The 16324-nt window shown below is 40.0% G+C and overlaps 3 protein-coding genes across 4 annotated transcripts; all 3 read right to left on the bottom strand.

Annotated features, from left to right (window-relative positions):
- Positions 1–2876: 2876 nt before the first annotated feature.
- LOC102020670 (histone H3) lies at positions 2877–8333 on the bottom strand. Of its 2 annotated transcripts, none has more exons than XM_005403308.2 (2): positions 8263–8333; positions 2877–3700 (listed from the first exon to the last, which is right to left on the bottom strand). In XM_005403308.2, the coding sequence occupies exon 2, from the start codon at positions 3670–3672 to the stop codon at positions 3262–3264; it is 411 nt and encodes a 136-aa protein (XP_005403365.1). In that variant the 5' UTR covers positions 3673–3700; positions 8263–8333; the 3' UTR covers positions 2877–3261. The 2 variants fall into 2 exon arrangements, with proteins under 2 accessions (XP_005403365.1, XP_013359243.1); XM_013503789.1 differs by lacking the exon at positions 8263–8333 and adding an exon at positions 4421–4488.
- Positions 4467–4983, bottom strand: LOC102004932 (histone H2A type 1). The gene has a single exon (XM_013503792.1). The coding sequence runs from the start codon at positions 4939–4941 to the stop codon at positions 4549–4551; it is 393 nt and encodes a 130-aa protein (XP_013359246.1). The 5' UTR covers positions 4942–4983; the 3' UTR covers positions 4467–4548.
- LOC102021015 (histone H2B type 1-B) lies at positions 8279–16292 on the bottom strand. Its single transcript, XM_005403309.2, has 3 exons — positions 15872–16292; positions 15177–15249; positions 8279–8350 (listed from the first exon to the last, which is right to left on the bottom strand). Exons 1-2 carry the CDS (start codon positions 16246–16248, stop codon positions 15225–15227), a joined length of 402 nt encoding a protein of 133 aa, XP_005403366.1. The 5' UTR covers positions 16249–16292; the 3' UTR covers positions 8279–8350; positions 15177–15224.
- Between the last annotated feature and the right edge of the window lie 32 nt (positions 16293–16324).

The raw sequence follows: 16324 nt of genomic DNA, 5'->3' as shown, positions 1-16324 counted from the left end.
ATGCCTGTCTGTGGTTGGCATATTCTTTTACTTCCAAGTTCAACCTGGACTCTAAAGAATGAAGGTGGAGTTTTGCCATCCTTACACATCTGATTTTCTTATTCAGGAGGAATTTGTGACTTTAGAACTCTGCCATTTCCTTTTTCCATTTGTGAAACCGGGGTAATAATAACACTACTGGCCTTCTGTGAGAATTTGGGTTAGCTAAATGTAAACAAAATGTTAGAACAGAGGTGCAACATAAATATGGCTATTTTTACGTGTCACTAATTTTAAAGTGCAGCTAGAAATGGGATATTGCTTTCATCTCATTTTAAAATTTTTACTTACAGAACAGGATCTCTAGCAACAAATATGTATACAGGTCTTTTTAAAATAACAGTAAATGGTAAAGCACAAGATGCTGACAATTTATTTGTGACATATTTAAAATGATTGTCCAAAAAATATTTCTTTGTTCTCTTTCCCAAAGTATTCAGACGCTTTCGGTATTCTCACAACCAAGCCTAGAATGAAGCTCAAATTTCCAAATCTGCATATAGACTTTCACTTTTTGTGGTATAGGTCTCTAACACTTGTTAATTAGTAAACCATTTCTTCTGGAAAAACTGGAAGGGCTAATACTAAATTTTTCAGGCTGGACAATCACACAATTTGAATTATTTCTCTTCTCTCAGAACTTTGTTTTTCCACACAATTCTTTACAATCAAACTATAGACTCAAAGAACTTTAGCTATCAATTTCAGCTTGTGGTGTAGCATTACTTTGTTTTACCTAAGCCCTTGAAACAGCCAACACTGAACACATACAAGGTAAAACTTATCTCTATCCTATTAGGTTCTGGTGCTACCCTGAGAATTAATTTCACGTGAAACAGATTAAAAATATATAAAGAATTGAAATGTATGTCATATAGTTTATGGACAGAGTAGCCTTAGTGAAACTAAAACCCAAACAAATGGCAAAGCCTAATTGTTTTTATACTAAGTTGAACAAAGAGAAGCAATTGGAATATAAACTATGCAAAGAGGCTGAAAGAAAGCAATAAGTTTCTTAATGTCTGCACAAAATTCTCTGTGATGACTTTCTGCTGTGCTTATTCAGAATCTTTGATTTCTCTCCTTTGTAGAATATTTCTTTTCTCCTAGTAAAATGAGGATGTCTTTCATAAGGTAATGTTTCCTTTTTTAAGAAAAGAGCCTATTAGAATGAACCCTGTGTATCCTATATGTTTTAAATGTCTTTAGCTCAAAATAATTCTTATACATTAGAGACAATTTGGGGATAGCATTTCTGCCCATCTTTCTCTGCAGCACTCCTTACTCACTGTCCAAGTACAAAATAATAGGTGCCCTGGCAATACTATTCATGTAAAATGGTCTGTGATGCTTTTTTCATAAATGTGGAATTTTTTTTCATTCTTTGATTTATAAAAGCATACAGGAATTTTGGTTTTGGACAGATTAATTTCTAAGCATAGACTGAAATGTCTATGCCACTAAGACCAAATGAAAAGTTCAGAAGTTAAACTTTAGGTCATGTCAAGTTTTTTAAAATCCTAGGGTATAAGTAATATATAGCAAAGGGCTGGGGATTTAGCTCAGCGGCACAGTGCCTGCCTGGCAAGCCCAAGGTTGTAAGTTTAATTCTCGGTACCGGAAAAACAAAAGTAATATATAGCTAAAAGTAATTAATATTTGTATAGCTCAATGTGTCCTCAAATCCCATTACAAACTTTTAAAGGTTACCTCCATTTTTCTGATGGAGAAATTGATTTGTCTTGGATGACACAGTAGGTAATATGGCTGAAATTTGAAATTGAACAAACTACCAGCAAGTGCTACTATTTCTGGCCAGCTTCTAATCTTCCTGTAGTTATTCTAGCAGAGTCATGAATTCTAGTGTAACCTTTTATTTACTTACATTATGCTGTTCTCTTGAAGGCTCCATGTAAATGAACTCTGAAAACAGGATCTATGTTTTATACTTGCAGACAAAGGAAAAGTCAGAGCAAAGGAGTAAGTCAGTCAAGAGTAGCCAGAATGAGCCACTGCTCCTGGCCAGCTGACCCTAGGACAATAATGGGAACTTTTGCAATGCTTCTTTCAGAACTTGTGCCTGAAACACTTTTCCTTTACAAGCAAAACAAAGACAGAGAGACAGACAGACTAGACAGAGAGACTGAGACAGACTCACAATTGAAGAGTTAGATGAAGAAAGAAAGAAAAAAAAAGTTGAACACTATACATTAAATCCAGCACAGCTATAACCAGAATACTGAAATGCTTGTGCTTCAGCAGGGGCCCAAAGCTAGCACAGTCACTTTGGACAGGACAAGTGTGCAATTCTGACACTTATAGGACTCAGCTGTCTGCCAGGCAGTTGCTTCTTGTACTCTAGAAAAATTAAGGCCCACACATTTTATTGTCACCACTTAAAATGCTATTTTATAGACCAAAAGTTGCTTTATGACTCATGCCTGTAATCCCAGCACTGGAGAGGCTGAGGCACAGGAGGATCCTTGCACAATTGGAGACCAGCCCTAGGGTACAAAGTGAGCTCAAGATCAGCTTGAACTGAAAAGCGAGACCCTGTCTCAAAAAGACCAAAAAAAAAAAAAAAAAAATGCTGTTAATAAAACCCTAGAACACAAATCCACATAAACCACATGTGTTTTACATGGTTCATAGTTGCCAGGATTTAGCATGGTACATCAATGCACAACTAAGATGTGAAAGAGAATGTCAGGTATAAGGAATTGGTGGAAAAGAGAAATGCAGTGTCTAGGGAATTAGTACCTGTCAGCAGTTCAGCAACACTTAGTTCTAGTTTTCTAAATAGAGAAAAAACACAAAATTTACACCGAAAAGCTAGCTTAAAGTCAAAAACTAGTCCTCGGCAAGTCACCTTTATTTCAGCAAACATTTAAATTTTGGAAAGCAAAACCACAAAGTTAATCACGCCAGAACTTGGAAATTCAATTATACAGGCACAATTGCTTGTGTTGCACACAAAGCTCTATTGTCCTAGGGGACAAAGACTATACTGCATACTTACATTTCACAAAGATTGTTACACTATGTGTAAAGTGAGGGTATTTTACTATGAAAGTTTCAGGAAATCTTGTTTTTAGCCAGAATAAAAATGTTGCTAATTTCAGTTCCCCAAAGCCCGTTTGAGTGCTTTCAGCTGCTTTCATTCGAGTAATTGGGTGGCTCTTAAAAGAGCCTTTGGGTTCCAGAGTCCAAGTTTTGGTTTATTTATGCCCTCTCCCCGCGGATGCGGCGCGCCAGCTGGATGTCCTTGGGCATGATAGTGACGCGCTTGGCGTGGATGGCACACAGGTTGGTGTCCTCGAACAGACCCACCAAGTAGGCCTCGGATGCCTCCTGCAGCGCCATGACAGCCGAGCTCTGGAAACGCAGGTCGGTCTTGAAGTCCTGCGCGATCTCGCGCACCAGGCGCTGGAAAGGCAGCTTGCGGATCAGGAGCTCGGTAGACTTCTGGTAGCGCCGGATCTCGCGCAGCGCCACGGTGCCGGGCCGGTAGCGGTGAGGTTTCTTCACACCGCCGGTGGCCGGCGCGCTCTTGCGAGCAGCCTTGGTGGCCAGCTGCTTGCGCGGGGCTTTGCCGCCGGTGGACTTGCGGGCCGTCTGCTTCGTGCGAGCCATCTCAAAACACAGGACCGGTCTTCACAGACTACAGAAAAAAGAAGAGCTACCTGCTTTTATAGAGGCAGACTACTATTGATTGGACCCAAAGACATTCAAAATTGCCCGCGCTTTTCTCGGATTGGTCCGTTTTTGCGGTCGTTCCCGGATTAAAAACTGCATTGAATTTGGTGAACCAATAGAACACCCTGGTTTTCCACTGTCGCTATTATGACGTCATTACATTTAGTTTGGTTTCTATGGCGACTGTGAACAAACTCCAGCACAGCAAGACTCTGACCCCTGGAAATTAAAATAAGGGAATCATACTATAGAATGTATAAACCGCCAATACATTATGGTTAAAAGCAGATATGTTGTGGCGACTAGGGAAATGTGCCCTTGGAGCAAATTTTATTTCACTTTGCCAGTGTATAAGTACTGTGAGCAATTGAGAAAAAGTTAAATGATTTTGGAACGTAATTGCTGGTAGTTATTAAAGGAGCGCATAATTTACTTAAGCAAAAATTTTTCTAAACTTCAACATAGGTGATATATGTGGAGGTTCCTTAATACTTTCACAGACTGGGCTTTAAAATGTAGTGTGCCTTTTTGTCTAAATAGTTTTTCCGGTGATACCTTGCTACGCTGCTTCCAAAGTTTAACTGCTCTTCTTACAGCAACTTAATTCTGCCAACTCTTCTCCCAACTAAAGGTTTTACAGATGAAAATGGGCTTACCCTATAGTACTGCAAATAAAACTTTTTACCTCAAAACTGCAACGCTAAATTCTTAAGTCCAAGCATGACAGCTAATTTAACAGAAATAGTGGGTGGCTCTGAAAAGAGCCTTTGTTGTCAGCATTCCTTTAGCTCGCTAAAAATAGGCAGTATCGAATTATTTCCCTTTAGCCTTGTGGTGGCTCTCGGTCTTCTTGGGCAGCAGCACGGCCTGGATGTTGGGCAGCACGCCGCCCTGCGCGATCGTCACTTTGCCCAGCAGCTTGTTGAGCTCCTCGTCGTTGCGGATGGCCAGCTGCAGGTGGCGCGGGATGATGCGCGTCTTCTTGTTGTCGCGCGCCGCGTTGCCCGCCAGCTCCAAGATCTCGGCCGTCAGGTACTCGAGCACGGCCGCCAGGTACACCGGGGCGCCGGCGCCCACGCGCTCGGCGTAGTTGCCCTTGCGGAGCAGGCGGTGCACGCGTCCCACCGGGAACTGCAGACCGGCGCGGGACGACCGCGTCTTGGCCTTGGCGCGAGCTTTGCCACCCTGTTTGCCGCGTCCAGACATCGTTATCGCCACAAAAACGAACAATTACCGAAACAAAGTAAAAAGAACTGCCACAACAGGTCCCAGAGGGGAAGTATTTATACGTACTAGCGCCAGGCTTGTGCTGTTCTCCTATTGGCCAAGCTAACTAACCAATAGAAAACGCGTATTTGAATCCCTCATTTGCATATAACCCTTCCTTCTGAGGTTCGTGTTATCCAATCACTAATATCTAGTTTGATGAGCCTTTTCTTAAATATGAATAATAACTAGATCAATTTGATATTCTCAAAACTTCTTAAACACGAGCGAGAGTGTGTATGTTCATAGATTTTTGGCCACTGGTCCTTTTCAAAGTTGTTAACTACAGTTTTATAAGTGAACAGATTTAAGATTATTTCTGAGTAGGTTACATTTAAGACATACTTCCGTCAAGCCCTGTTTTCATCCTTTTATTTTATTTTATTTTATTTTTTTTTTTTAAATCTTTTTGAGATAGGGGCTCGCTATGCAGTTCGGGCCGGCTTTGAGCTCCCGTTGTAGCCCAGGCTGGCCTCGAACTCGAAAGGATCCTCCCGCCTCAGCCTCACCAGTGCTGGGACTACAGCCTCACCAGTGCTTGGTGGTTTGTGCCACCAAGGCTGGCACGTTTTCACTCTTTCAACATCACAACGGGAGAAAGTGGGAGAAAGGGAATACATCGTGACATAAAGAATCTACATTACACTGACTCATGGATGGGGAAAAAAAAATTTTCATTCATCCACATAATTCTGAGTCAAGCAAACCAAGAAGCATATGGCTACTTGTACAATAACTTAATCCTGTCAGCAATTACCTCAATATCAATAAATTATTCCTTTGAAAGATTAGGAATAAAAATAAAAATTAGCAGATTTTTGCCTTTGAAAAAATTGTGAAGGGGAGGTGTTAGAATAATATTGGAAATTATTTGTTCATACAAATTTGAGAGGAAAAGGAGTAACAAGTCCAACCACAAGGTCAGAAAAAGCCATTCACTTTGAAATGTACCTGTTTGCATAAACAAAGGATTTTGGTTTTTGCTCTTACAAGCCACAGAACTATAATGTGACTTGAATGATCTTGAAAAGAAAATTGCCAGCCCTGTTTCATCATGTAGAGGTAATGTTTTTCCTCTACTCTTAGTAACTGATTAGGCTCTGTAATAGTACTTGTTGCCATAACCCACATGTCAGAGATGTTGTCTACAGCAGAGCTGGTGGGAAACTGATAATATAGTCCCCAAATGTGACCACCCAAATTAGTAAGATTAGCTGACCGAAAACAAGTAAAGCTAGAGTGCTTATAAGGCTTTATTCCTTGATAATAAGTTCTCATTTCATGCAAACATTCTGATTCCCTGGTTTTATCAGTATCACATGATGGATCTCTTAAAAAAAGCACCAAGGATAGAGAAACAAAAAGTCGCATTACAGACTACATACTGTTGTGCTGTGGGCTTGTTTTGTTGTTTCAGCCTTTGTCTTAGCACTGTTACACCATGGGGGTCCCTAACTATCTTAACCACTACCTGTATGTCAAGCATGTGAATTTAAAAACAAGGCCTACAATCTAGAGTCACAAGAAAACAGAGAAAACCACAAGATTCCAGAGATGGTACTGCAACCTCCCTGAGGTAGGGAAGGGGTAAAGTCCAGGGTGAGTAAAGAAAGGAGATTCTGCTGTCATCCAAATGTATAATTCCAACTGTACTGCCTTTGGAACACAGTGCTTCTAAGCAGTGACCAGTCAGGCGTGGTGGCGCACGCTTGTAATCCCAGCACTCAGGAGGCTGACGCAGGAGGATCATTGTGAGTTCAAGACCAGCCTGGCCTACAAAGTGGGCTCAAGGTCAGCCTGAACTACATAGCGAGACCCTGTCTCAAAAAGACAAAAACAAACAAACAGTGACCACTAGTCCCAAGCAGCTATAAAGAACTTGAAGCATGATTCATCCAAACTAAGTGTCTTATACATATGAAAATAGTATTTAAAAGATGTTAAGTACATCATTTATAATTATTTTTATTGATTATATTTGTTATAGTAATATAACTGCTAGAAAACTTCAAATTATACTACTGGACAATTTATTACTACCAGACGATGGAGGCTCCAACAATGTTCCAGATGTGATATGTGTGTATATGTAGTGGGAAGTGATCATGTGAAATGGTCACAACATAGATATATAAAAATAGACTTTACAATGGGAAAGTAGAAGCTTTTCAAAGAGCCTAGATTTCAGTCTATGTGTTCAATACTAGACTCTGTCACTGAGTGGACAACAGAAGAACTGGAACCAAAAATACTTTAATTTCTTGATTATTTGCCAAGGGCCATTTGTAGATCTTAGGACACTGGTTAAAACAGAAGATATGTGTACCTTCTTTTGAAAAAGGTTAACAGTGTTAACAAATCCTCAAAGAAATCTCTAGGTGATGTTCATCAAATCTGTAAATTGCATTTATCTAACAGAAGTTCTAAGTCAGTGCAGATACTTCCAGTATTTTGAAAGTCACTGTCAAAAAACAAAAGTAAAAGACTGTACCCATTGGATTTACAAAAAGTTAACTTAAAAATAGTAGCTGGAGATCTGCTGTCCTATATTATCATATTGAAGCACCACATAATCATTTCAAAAGTATAAAAATTAATACAGAGTAGACCACAATTCTCTGTAATCCTTCTGCTAAATATAGTTAAAAATCACTGCCAAGCATGGTGGAAGATAGCTCTAATGCCAGCATTTGAGAAGCTGAGGCAGGAGGATCATGATGAAGTTGAAGTCAGACTTTGTACACAGTGAATTTAAGGCAAGCCTTAGCTACATAATGAGATGCTGTTTCACAAACACACACACACACACACACACACACACACACACACAAGCTATTGTACATAGAAAACCACAGGGCATGAAAGGTGGAGAGGACATAGACTGGCCATGAACCCGAAGGTCTGAGAAACAATTCAGTGTACTAATGGGTTTTCTTTTTATCTCAGATATCCTAGCCTATAGCAAAATACCTAAACGCCTGTCATTCTAGTTCAATTATAAGAGGAGGTGATGTTTAGAAAAACTATTTGAAGAAAGGTGACTGAAACTGTCATAAATTTGACAACAGATTTCAAGAAGCTAAATGACCCTCAAATCAAATAAACCTAAAGAAGCTTATGCAAACACATGGTAATGAATCTCATAGAAGCTAAAGACAAAGAAAATAGTGCATGCTAGGCAAGCTCTCTATCACTATAGTACATGTCCAACCCCCAAAGCAAATAAGCTTAAGGCAGCCAAAAGGAAAAGCAAAACCTTACCTGTAAGGGAAGACTCAAGTCTGATTTCAGTAGATTTTCAGTCAGAAACTAGGTGAGGAATAGAAAGCGCCAAGACATTTTTCATGGGCTAAAAGAAAAGAATTGGAACTATCAACTGTTAATTCTTTATCACTGAGACATTAACAGGGAAATAAAGGCACTCCCAGAGGCATGAAAAATAAATTTGTTGTTAGCATGCCTTTTCTTAGAAGGATAACAAGAAAATGTTGAAAAAGAAAGTAAATTATTGAAGATATGAGGAACATCATATAAAAAGTAACTACTTTTGTTTGTTTGGTTGGTTGGTTGATTGGTTTGGTTTGGTTTGGTTTTAGCTTTTTGAGGCAAGGTTTTGTTTGGTACTGCATGCTGACCTTGAACTCACTGTGTAGCCCAAACTGGCCTTGAACTTGTGGCAATTATCTTGGCTCAGCCTCCCAAGTGCTGGGATCACAAGAGCACACCACCATGACCACCATAAGAGGAGTTTTTTAATTGGGGGATTCAGTGGAGGACCCAGTCATTGTCCTGACTTCATTTCCTTCCTTTCTCTAACCTGTTATTTTTAAGTTGTTTCTCTTTCCACCATTCTATCATCTTATGCTGGGAATATAAACTGCTCCCCTCAAACCATGGTAGCAGCCGCCCCAACCAGACCCCATTGAACTAGACCTGCAAGGAGGTCACACCCTGGCTGAGACTGCTTTACCCAAGCATACTCCTGGCTCCCTGCTTTTGTCCTTCCTCTATATAATGCTGAAGCTGTTATCCAAACATGGGAGAGAGTTTTCTACAAGAGCTCTCGTTCCAGTCTGGCCAAACCAAAATAAATTCCTTCTGTGTTTCACTGCTATTTCTCTGTCACTCTTATTTAAGCTCTCTGGTGGCCTGTGGCCAGACCTGGTCTGTTGCGAGCCACAGAAACCAATCTCTGGCAAGGACTCCAGCAACAATAATAGAAGGGAAGAAAAGAAACAGAAAATACAAACTTATGGGTAAATACAATTTTCCTGAGTTTCAAAAGTATGTTTAGAGCAAAGCTGATGATATCCTCTGATGCGGTTATTAATATATGTAAAAGAAGTATTTAAGATCATTACAAAAGAGAATACTATTGATAAATTGAAATTTAGAAATCTTTGTAATCTACAGGAAAGCTGGACAATTTATGGAAGCAGAGAAATGAATAACAGAGAACATTAGAAAACAAAAACCACTAAAAATAAAGGGCAAATCCTGGAAGTAGGGGGAACATTTTTGCTATTCCTTTCTTCTTAGCTGTCGCCCCTATAACAAAAGCTACATTAACCAGAGGGAAAACATACACATTTATTTCATGTTTTACATGACATGAGAGCCCCCTTTAAGAAATGAAGATCCAAAGAAGCAGTTGAAGGGGAACATTTATGAAGCAGGTTGGACAGAGAGCAGTAAAATAGGACATCCTGACAAGAGAAGAAAAGGACTTTGAATCTCTAGAAGTGACAGGTTGTGGTAAAGCAGATGTATGTAAAACTAGTAGAACAAAAGGTCAACTGCAGACTCCTCTGGGGCCTTCTCTCGGCTGAGGAGTCTTAAGTCTCCCAGTAATTAACTTTTTGCCCTTCCTAGTAGAGAAGGGGAAAGGGACATCTCTGTAAATTTATGTCCTGCATTTAGGCAAATAGCAGAGAGCTTGTCTTGTATCTGCTTTTTCTCAATTTCCTTTAATTCAAATAATCTTTATGCTACAGCAATATATTGTGATATGCTTCACAACCTTAAGTCCTGCGGTATTAATAGTTATATAAGTGAAAATGGTGTACATATGCCGCTTCAAAACCAGATTAGCCAATTGCATAAAAATGAACACTCTGGCTGTGCACTGTCTAGAAAAATCTTATCGCAAATATAAAAAAGAATGTAGGTTAAAATCAAAAATTCAAAACAAGCCATTCAAAATGAACCAAAAGGAAGCAAAATTATCTGTATGCATTAGAATTACATAAGAAGACTTCAGAACCTAGAAAATGAGCGGGCATTGAGAGGAACAGTACATAATGATAAAATGATCTCTCCAATTAGAAAACCAAGCAAGTCTAAATAAGCATGCATCAAAGAAGAGAACTGTAAAATGTCTGTACAAAAACTGATAGAATTAAAAGGAAAAGTACTTCTATTCAAAACTATAGCAGAGAATTCAATATCCCTCTCAACAGTTGAAAGAAAAACTAAACAAAGGGGGGCTGGGGATTTAGCTCAGCGGCAAAAGCGCCTGCCTGGCAAGCGCAAGGTCGTGAGGTCGGTTCCCAGTACCGGAGAAAAACTAAAACTAAAAAAAAAAAAAAAGAAGAGAAAAACTAAACAAAAATCAAATATATAGTGGTTATATCACTTGTCTTAGTCTCTAAAGGGGTATAATATTACTCATACCTCACCGAGCTTTTTTGAAGATTACATGAATTCACATTTGTTAATCATTTAAAAATGTGACTCATAATAATATTATAGATAGCTAAGCTAGATAGAAATTCACATACACTCAGAGAAGGGTTGGGCCCTCAAGGAAGTCAGCAGAAATATTAAAGACATCACAACTGTGGCTGCAGATGAACAGAAGAGTCAGGCCTCAGGTTGGAGATGCAGTAGCCTGACCTGAAAGATAGACAGCAACTTGAGATTGTCCTGTAATTAGCACCACTTGGTCCAGTGGGCCTAGGTAGGCATCAATCACCCAGGTGTGTGACCAGAACATCCAGACCTATACTCCCTTCCCCAAAAATGCCTTTCTTCATTCCATATACCCTTGTTACATGACACGTTTCCCTACTGGATCAATATTAGCTATGCAGCTATACTTGTAATCCCATAGGCTAATTGTAGTTAGACCCAACTTGAACGCATGTTGGTATTTTGCTGTATAAATTACCCCTGGCAAAAGGTCTTGGTGGCAAACCACTCAGGACCCCCTTGTGGGAAATCTAGGAGTTATTTGTCTTCTTATTTCCAATAAAACTCCCAACTTCCTCCTTTGATTTGGGACTTCATTCTTCAATGTTGTAAAACTACAAACTCACCATATTTGACATTAACAGACCAGGAGTTATATTTCTCCTGCATTGATAACATAACCTATTAACACACAGAAACCATCTCTGTAAAAGACTATAAACACAACACCATCCTAACAGGGAAATGAAGAGGCATGACCAATCAAATAATAGAAGGGCCACTATCTAAATGTATAGGCTCAACTAATTGTTTTCAAAGTGAAAATAATGATAAGATTTAATTTTTATGTCTCCTATTTGAAAAGGTTTGAAAAGCTGACAGTACTCATTGTTTACAAATATTTTGGGGGCAGGAGTGGTAGATCACACCTGTAATCCCAGCACTCCAGAGGCTGAGGCAAGAGGATCATTGTGAGTTCGAGGCCAGCTTGGACTACAAAGTGAGTTAAAGGCCAGTATGATCTGCATAGTGAGACCATGCCTCAAAAAATAAACAAATAAATAAATATTTTTGGACATTAGCATTCTAACATCCAAAAGTATACATATGTTTTATTTTTTCTCCGGTACTGGGAATCAAACTCACGACCTTGCGCTTGCCAGGCAGGTGCTTTGCCGCTGAGCTAAATCCCCAGCCCTTACATACGTTTTAAAGATAGCAACTTGAAGATATGTTTTAAAATACTGTGTAGATTTTTCCGGATCTATGAAAGCCACCTCTATTGTTTCCTCTAGAGCAATATCCTAAGTATGTAGAGAAGTATCAAAAAGTATTGTTGTGGTAATATGATTCATATTTATAAAAAATGTAAAGTCAATAAAAGGGCAGTTATATATCTCCAATGAATTATCATGAAAATTGAAACTCTTCACCTCAAATTTAAAGATAATAGTAAAGCAAAACTTTTCTCTCACCTAAATATTTATATATCCTCATGTATAGGTTTATACAGGTAAAATTTTTTAAAGACTAGTTACCAAATTGTCCTGGATGGTGGAAATACAATTGATTTTTAATATGTAGGGGAGAAAAAATGTATTTTTTTCTTCACCCATCACTAGGTTTATGGCTGAAGCTCCTAACATAGCACATAAACCTAAAAAGAGCATACAGATTTATTTAACATAACATTCATTTGACAGTGTAGCCTTCAGATCCAAAAAAACAAGGAAACCCAGCTGTCTTGGTTACTTTTCTCTCGTTGCTAAGATAAAATATCAGACACCGAAAATTAAGGAAGGAAAGGATTATTCAGCTCACAATTTGTGGAGGTTTCAATCCACATAGCTGGCACCAAGACAGAGTAGCACATGGCAGAGGGCAACAGTTCCTGGCAGCAGGAAAACAGCAAAGGAACAAGAGGAGGCCCTGCAAGCCCCTTTCCCTCCCTTATATTGTATGCAAACTACCTGCCCCAGGGAGGGTGTAGTACACCCATAATCCCAGCATTGGACCATGAATCAGTCAAAAACTCTAGAAGCCCACCCCATGACTGCATGAGGCTTTGGGGGGACATCTAGACACAAACCATAACACCAGGGATGCTTAAGATAAGTTTGGTAAAGAAGTGAATAGGTGTGAAGTGTAACCAACAAAGAAATATGAATTATGTGGTGACACACCATGGAAGGCCTGTATATTCATTCTTTGTTAGGGCCCTATGTCTTCAAGCTCCTTACTCCAGTTATTAGGTCACCTGCTTCAAGAGAAGAGTGATATGACCATGTCTTAAATGGGGTACCTTGCCCTGAAAGTCATCAATGTATGTATTTAAAATTACTACTTGTAGAGATTGTTATTTTTAAAATAGGCAAGCCATTATTTTTTCAGGTAATTTTTATAAAACAATCTTATTGAAACAGATATATTACTTAATGGAAATGGCAAAACAAGAAAAACACAAGAGCATTGCTGAGAGGTGCTGAAGACAGAACTGTGAAGTCTGTGCCCTCTCACCTGTGATGAAGCAGGCCCAGGACATTTCTCTTCTCCAGACTATGTCCTTTCTTTCCCTAACCATAAGCAGTACCTGGACTTTCTGTCATCCATCTCTTTGCAGGCCTTTCCTTTTCAAATTCCTTTACTCTCTCAAAATGTTCTCAAGACCCTTCCATTAGTTTCAGTCATCTAGAACTCAGCATGCACGGCTCCCTCTACAAATTCAGCTCTTCCTGTGGCTAGATAGAGAAATGTTCTCCTTACTAAAAGGAGAACCTACAGTATATTATAGATATTTTTGCTTTCTTTTATTTAGTAACAGAGATTCCAGCTCTGAAGAAAATGTTGGGGTTTATTATTGAAGGGGGTTATAAAAACTTGTAGTTTCACTGGGGTTCCTGGTACTGCTCCCTAGCTGGACTGTGTCCAAAGGTGGAGCTTCATGAGGACCATCTGGAAGATTTATGAATACTTCTGACTTCTCACAACTCCCCAGAATACAAACATCTTATTTGAAGACAAAAAACACTGCATGCATTTACTGAATGTCAGTATAGATGCAAAAAGGCTGAGCTTCGATCATAGGAGGCCTGACTTTTTGTGTGGAGCTGTCAAAGTTACAATTCTAGTAAAATATCAAGTATTCTTGATATTGATACAGCAATGATATAGGACCTCTTAATGATACAAGGGAAATATAACTCCCTACCTGCTAGATGTCTGATATGCCAAGTTCCTGTTCCCCAAAATCAAAGAATGAATTTTAAAGAACAAAAAAAGAGTAGGAAATATTTACTGAGAGGGAGAGATATTTCTCCTGAGAGGGAGGAGGGGTCCTAAATAGGCTGCCAAGGAACCCACTACTCAGGGTGAGATTCATAGAGCACAACCACATGGATACTACATGGGTTGAAGCTGTTCTCGACCAATAAGATTATAAGTATAGCAATGCTTAGGTAATATTGATCCAGTGGGGAAGCAAGTCATGCACCAAGTGTGCATGGAAAGAACAAAGAACTTTTTAGGAAGGGATGTTTCCGAGAGTCTTGGTCACCCACTGAAGTGACTATCCAGACTTTATTAGAGATTCTGTCTAGACTTTATTAGACCAGGTATTACCACTCATCTCAGCATTTGAGGAAGCATGTAGGCTCGGTCATTTCGTCTTTATCTTGAGGCCTGGTCTCTAACAGATGTACCTCAGGCCACGGTGGTAATGAGTTTTCATTTCCTGCACTGACTCTCTAGAGGACAGAGCCCTGTCTGACTGTCTATAATATTTCTAACTTAGTTATCTACAATAATACCTTACTTCAAAGGAAAAGGAAAAAAGAGACTAACAAAGGAGCCGGCAAGCTAAACAGCCATGGAAGACAACCTGGAGAGAAAAATAATCCCTACTTCATAAGATCATATCAAAAATGTTAAGAAATAATAGTACTATCAGGATTTTCACCCACATCGTGTCAAATTGAGCACCTTAATGCTTGGGGAAAGGGGCGTTTTACAATTTAAAAGACATTGATTTTTATTTAACCTACACATTTCACAGTAGCACGGTGTGTAATGAAACTGATTCTCACACAGTGGCTTACTAACATATTGTGTGCCAGCCAGTCGATTTTTTAATCTACCTTTTTAAAAGTTTATTTTTGACATGTCTTTATCTAAACACGTTGCTGAATGTGGCTGCATAAGGTGTTCACAGCCTTACTGGAACTATTTCTTTTCTTTTCAGTAGGAAGCCCTGTTCATCACTGCGTCACACACACCTGCCTATTTCTTCCTTCCCTGCACTAGACCCAGAGAACACCCTGACTCTCTCACCCAATGCTTTTCCTAGCTTTCTAGCCATTATTTTTGGAGCCGCAGACTTTTGGGAAGAAAGTTTGCTTGCAGAGGAAACCAGCTGTCTCCAGCCCCGTTAAGCGCCCTCCCTGTGGGCTCTCAGCTACGCCAAATGGAGAAAGCTGCGAAATTCAAACCTTTTGTCCCTTTCTGATCTCCAGCCAACACTCGCTTCATTGTAGACTTTAGCAGCAAAGTGGTCCAGGATTTCTGAGATATGAGAAAAAAATTAATGGTTTTGGAGTAGCTGCTAGCAGCAGTAAACAATTACAACACGAAATCTTGAATTCCATTGTTCAAAGACCTGAAGGCATATTCCACTGAGGTGCCCAGAAACAGTTTTACTTATTGAGGAATCCTACGTTCTAGTACAGAATTTACAGTGAGCGAAAGCTCTACCACTAAAACATCCTCCACCATTCCCTACTTCAAGCCCCAAACGGACCCGGGAAGAACCCCACCCTCCAAAATCCCTTACTGATATTTGACCCACTAGGGAAATTCAAAGCCCCACCAGAAACTTGCTATTAGGAAGGGGCGTCGTGGGCGTGTCCAAGTAATTGAAAAACTGCCCAGAAGCTTTTAAAGCGGGGGGGCGGGAGGGGGGAGAAGACAAAAAAAGAAATTAGGGAAAAAAAAAAAAAAAACAAGGGCCTAAAAACAAAAGGTGAGATTGGTGTTTGGGGTGCTATTGTTAAATCTTGATTGTCTTTCGGTCTAACCTAAGGAAACCGCACTAGATATAAGAAACGACAGTTATAGCTCTCTCCGAACAAATTGGGTGGCTCTGAAAAGAGCCTTTGGTTTAAGAAGTGCCTATAGTGGCACTTACTTGGAGCTGGTGTACTTGGTGACGGCCTTGGTGCCCTCGGACACGGCGTGCTTGGCCAGCTCCCCGGGCAGCAGCAGCCGCACGGCCGTCTGGATCTCCCGAGACGTGATGGTCGAGCGCTTGTTGTAGTGCGCCAGGCGCGAGGCCTCGCCCGCGATGCGCTCGAAGATGTCGTTCACGAACGAGTTCATGATGCCCATGGCCTTGGACGAGATGCCCGTGTCGGGGTGCACCTGCTTGAGCACCTTATACACATAGATGGAATAGCTCTCTTTGCGGCTGCGCTTGCGCTTCTTGCCATCCTTTTTCTGAGCCTTAGTGATGGCCTTCTTAGAGCCCTTCTTCGGGGCGGGAGCCGACTTAGAGGGCTCAGGCATTGTTTACCTAATAGCTGCAGGAAAGATAACCTACAATACAAACAAAAGCTAGCAAGAGGGAGAAACCTGAGACCTT

The sequence above is a fragment of the Chinchilla lanigera genome, unplaced genomic scaffold (assembly GCF_000276665.1).
Source record: "Chinchilla lanigera isolate Chin_1 unplaced genomic scaffold, ChiLan1.0 scaffold00082, whole genome shotgun sequence".
Lineage (NCBI taxonomy): Eukaryota > Metazoa > Chordata > Mammalia > Rodentia > Chinchillidae > Chinchilla > Chinchilla lanigera.
This window is presented reverse-complemented; position numbering and strand designations above follow the sequence as displayed.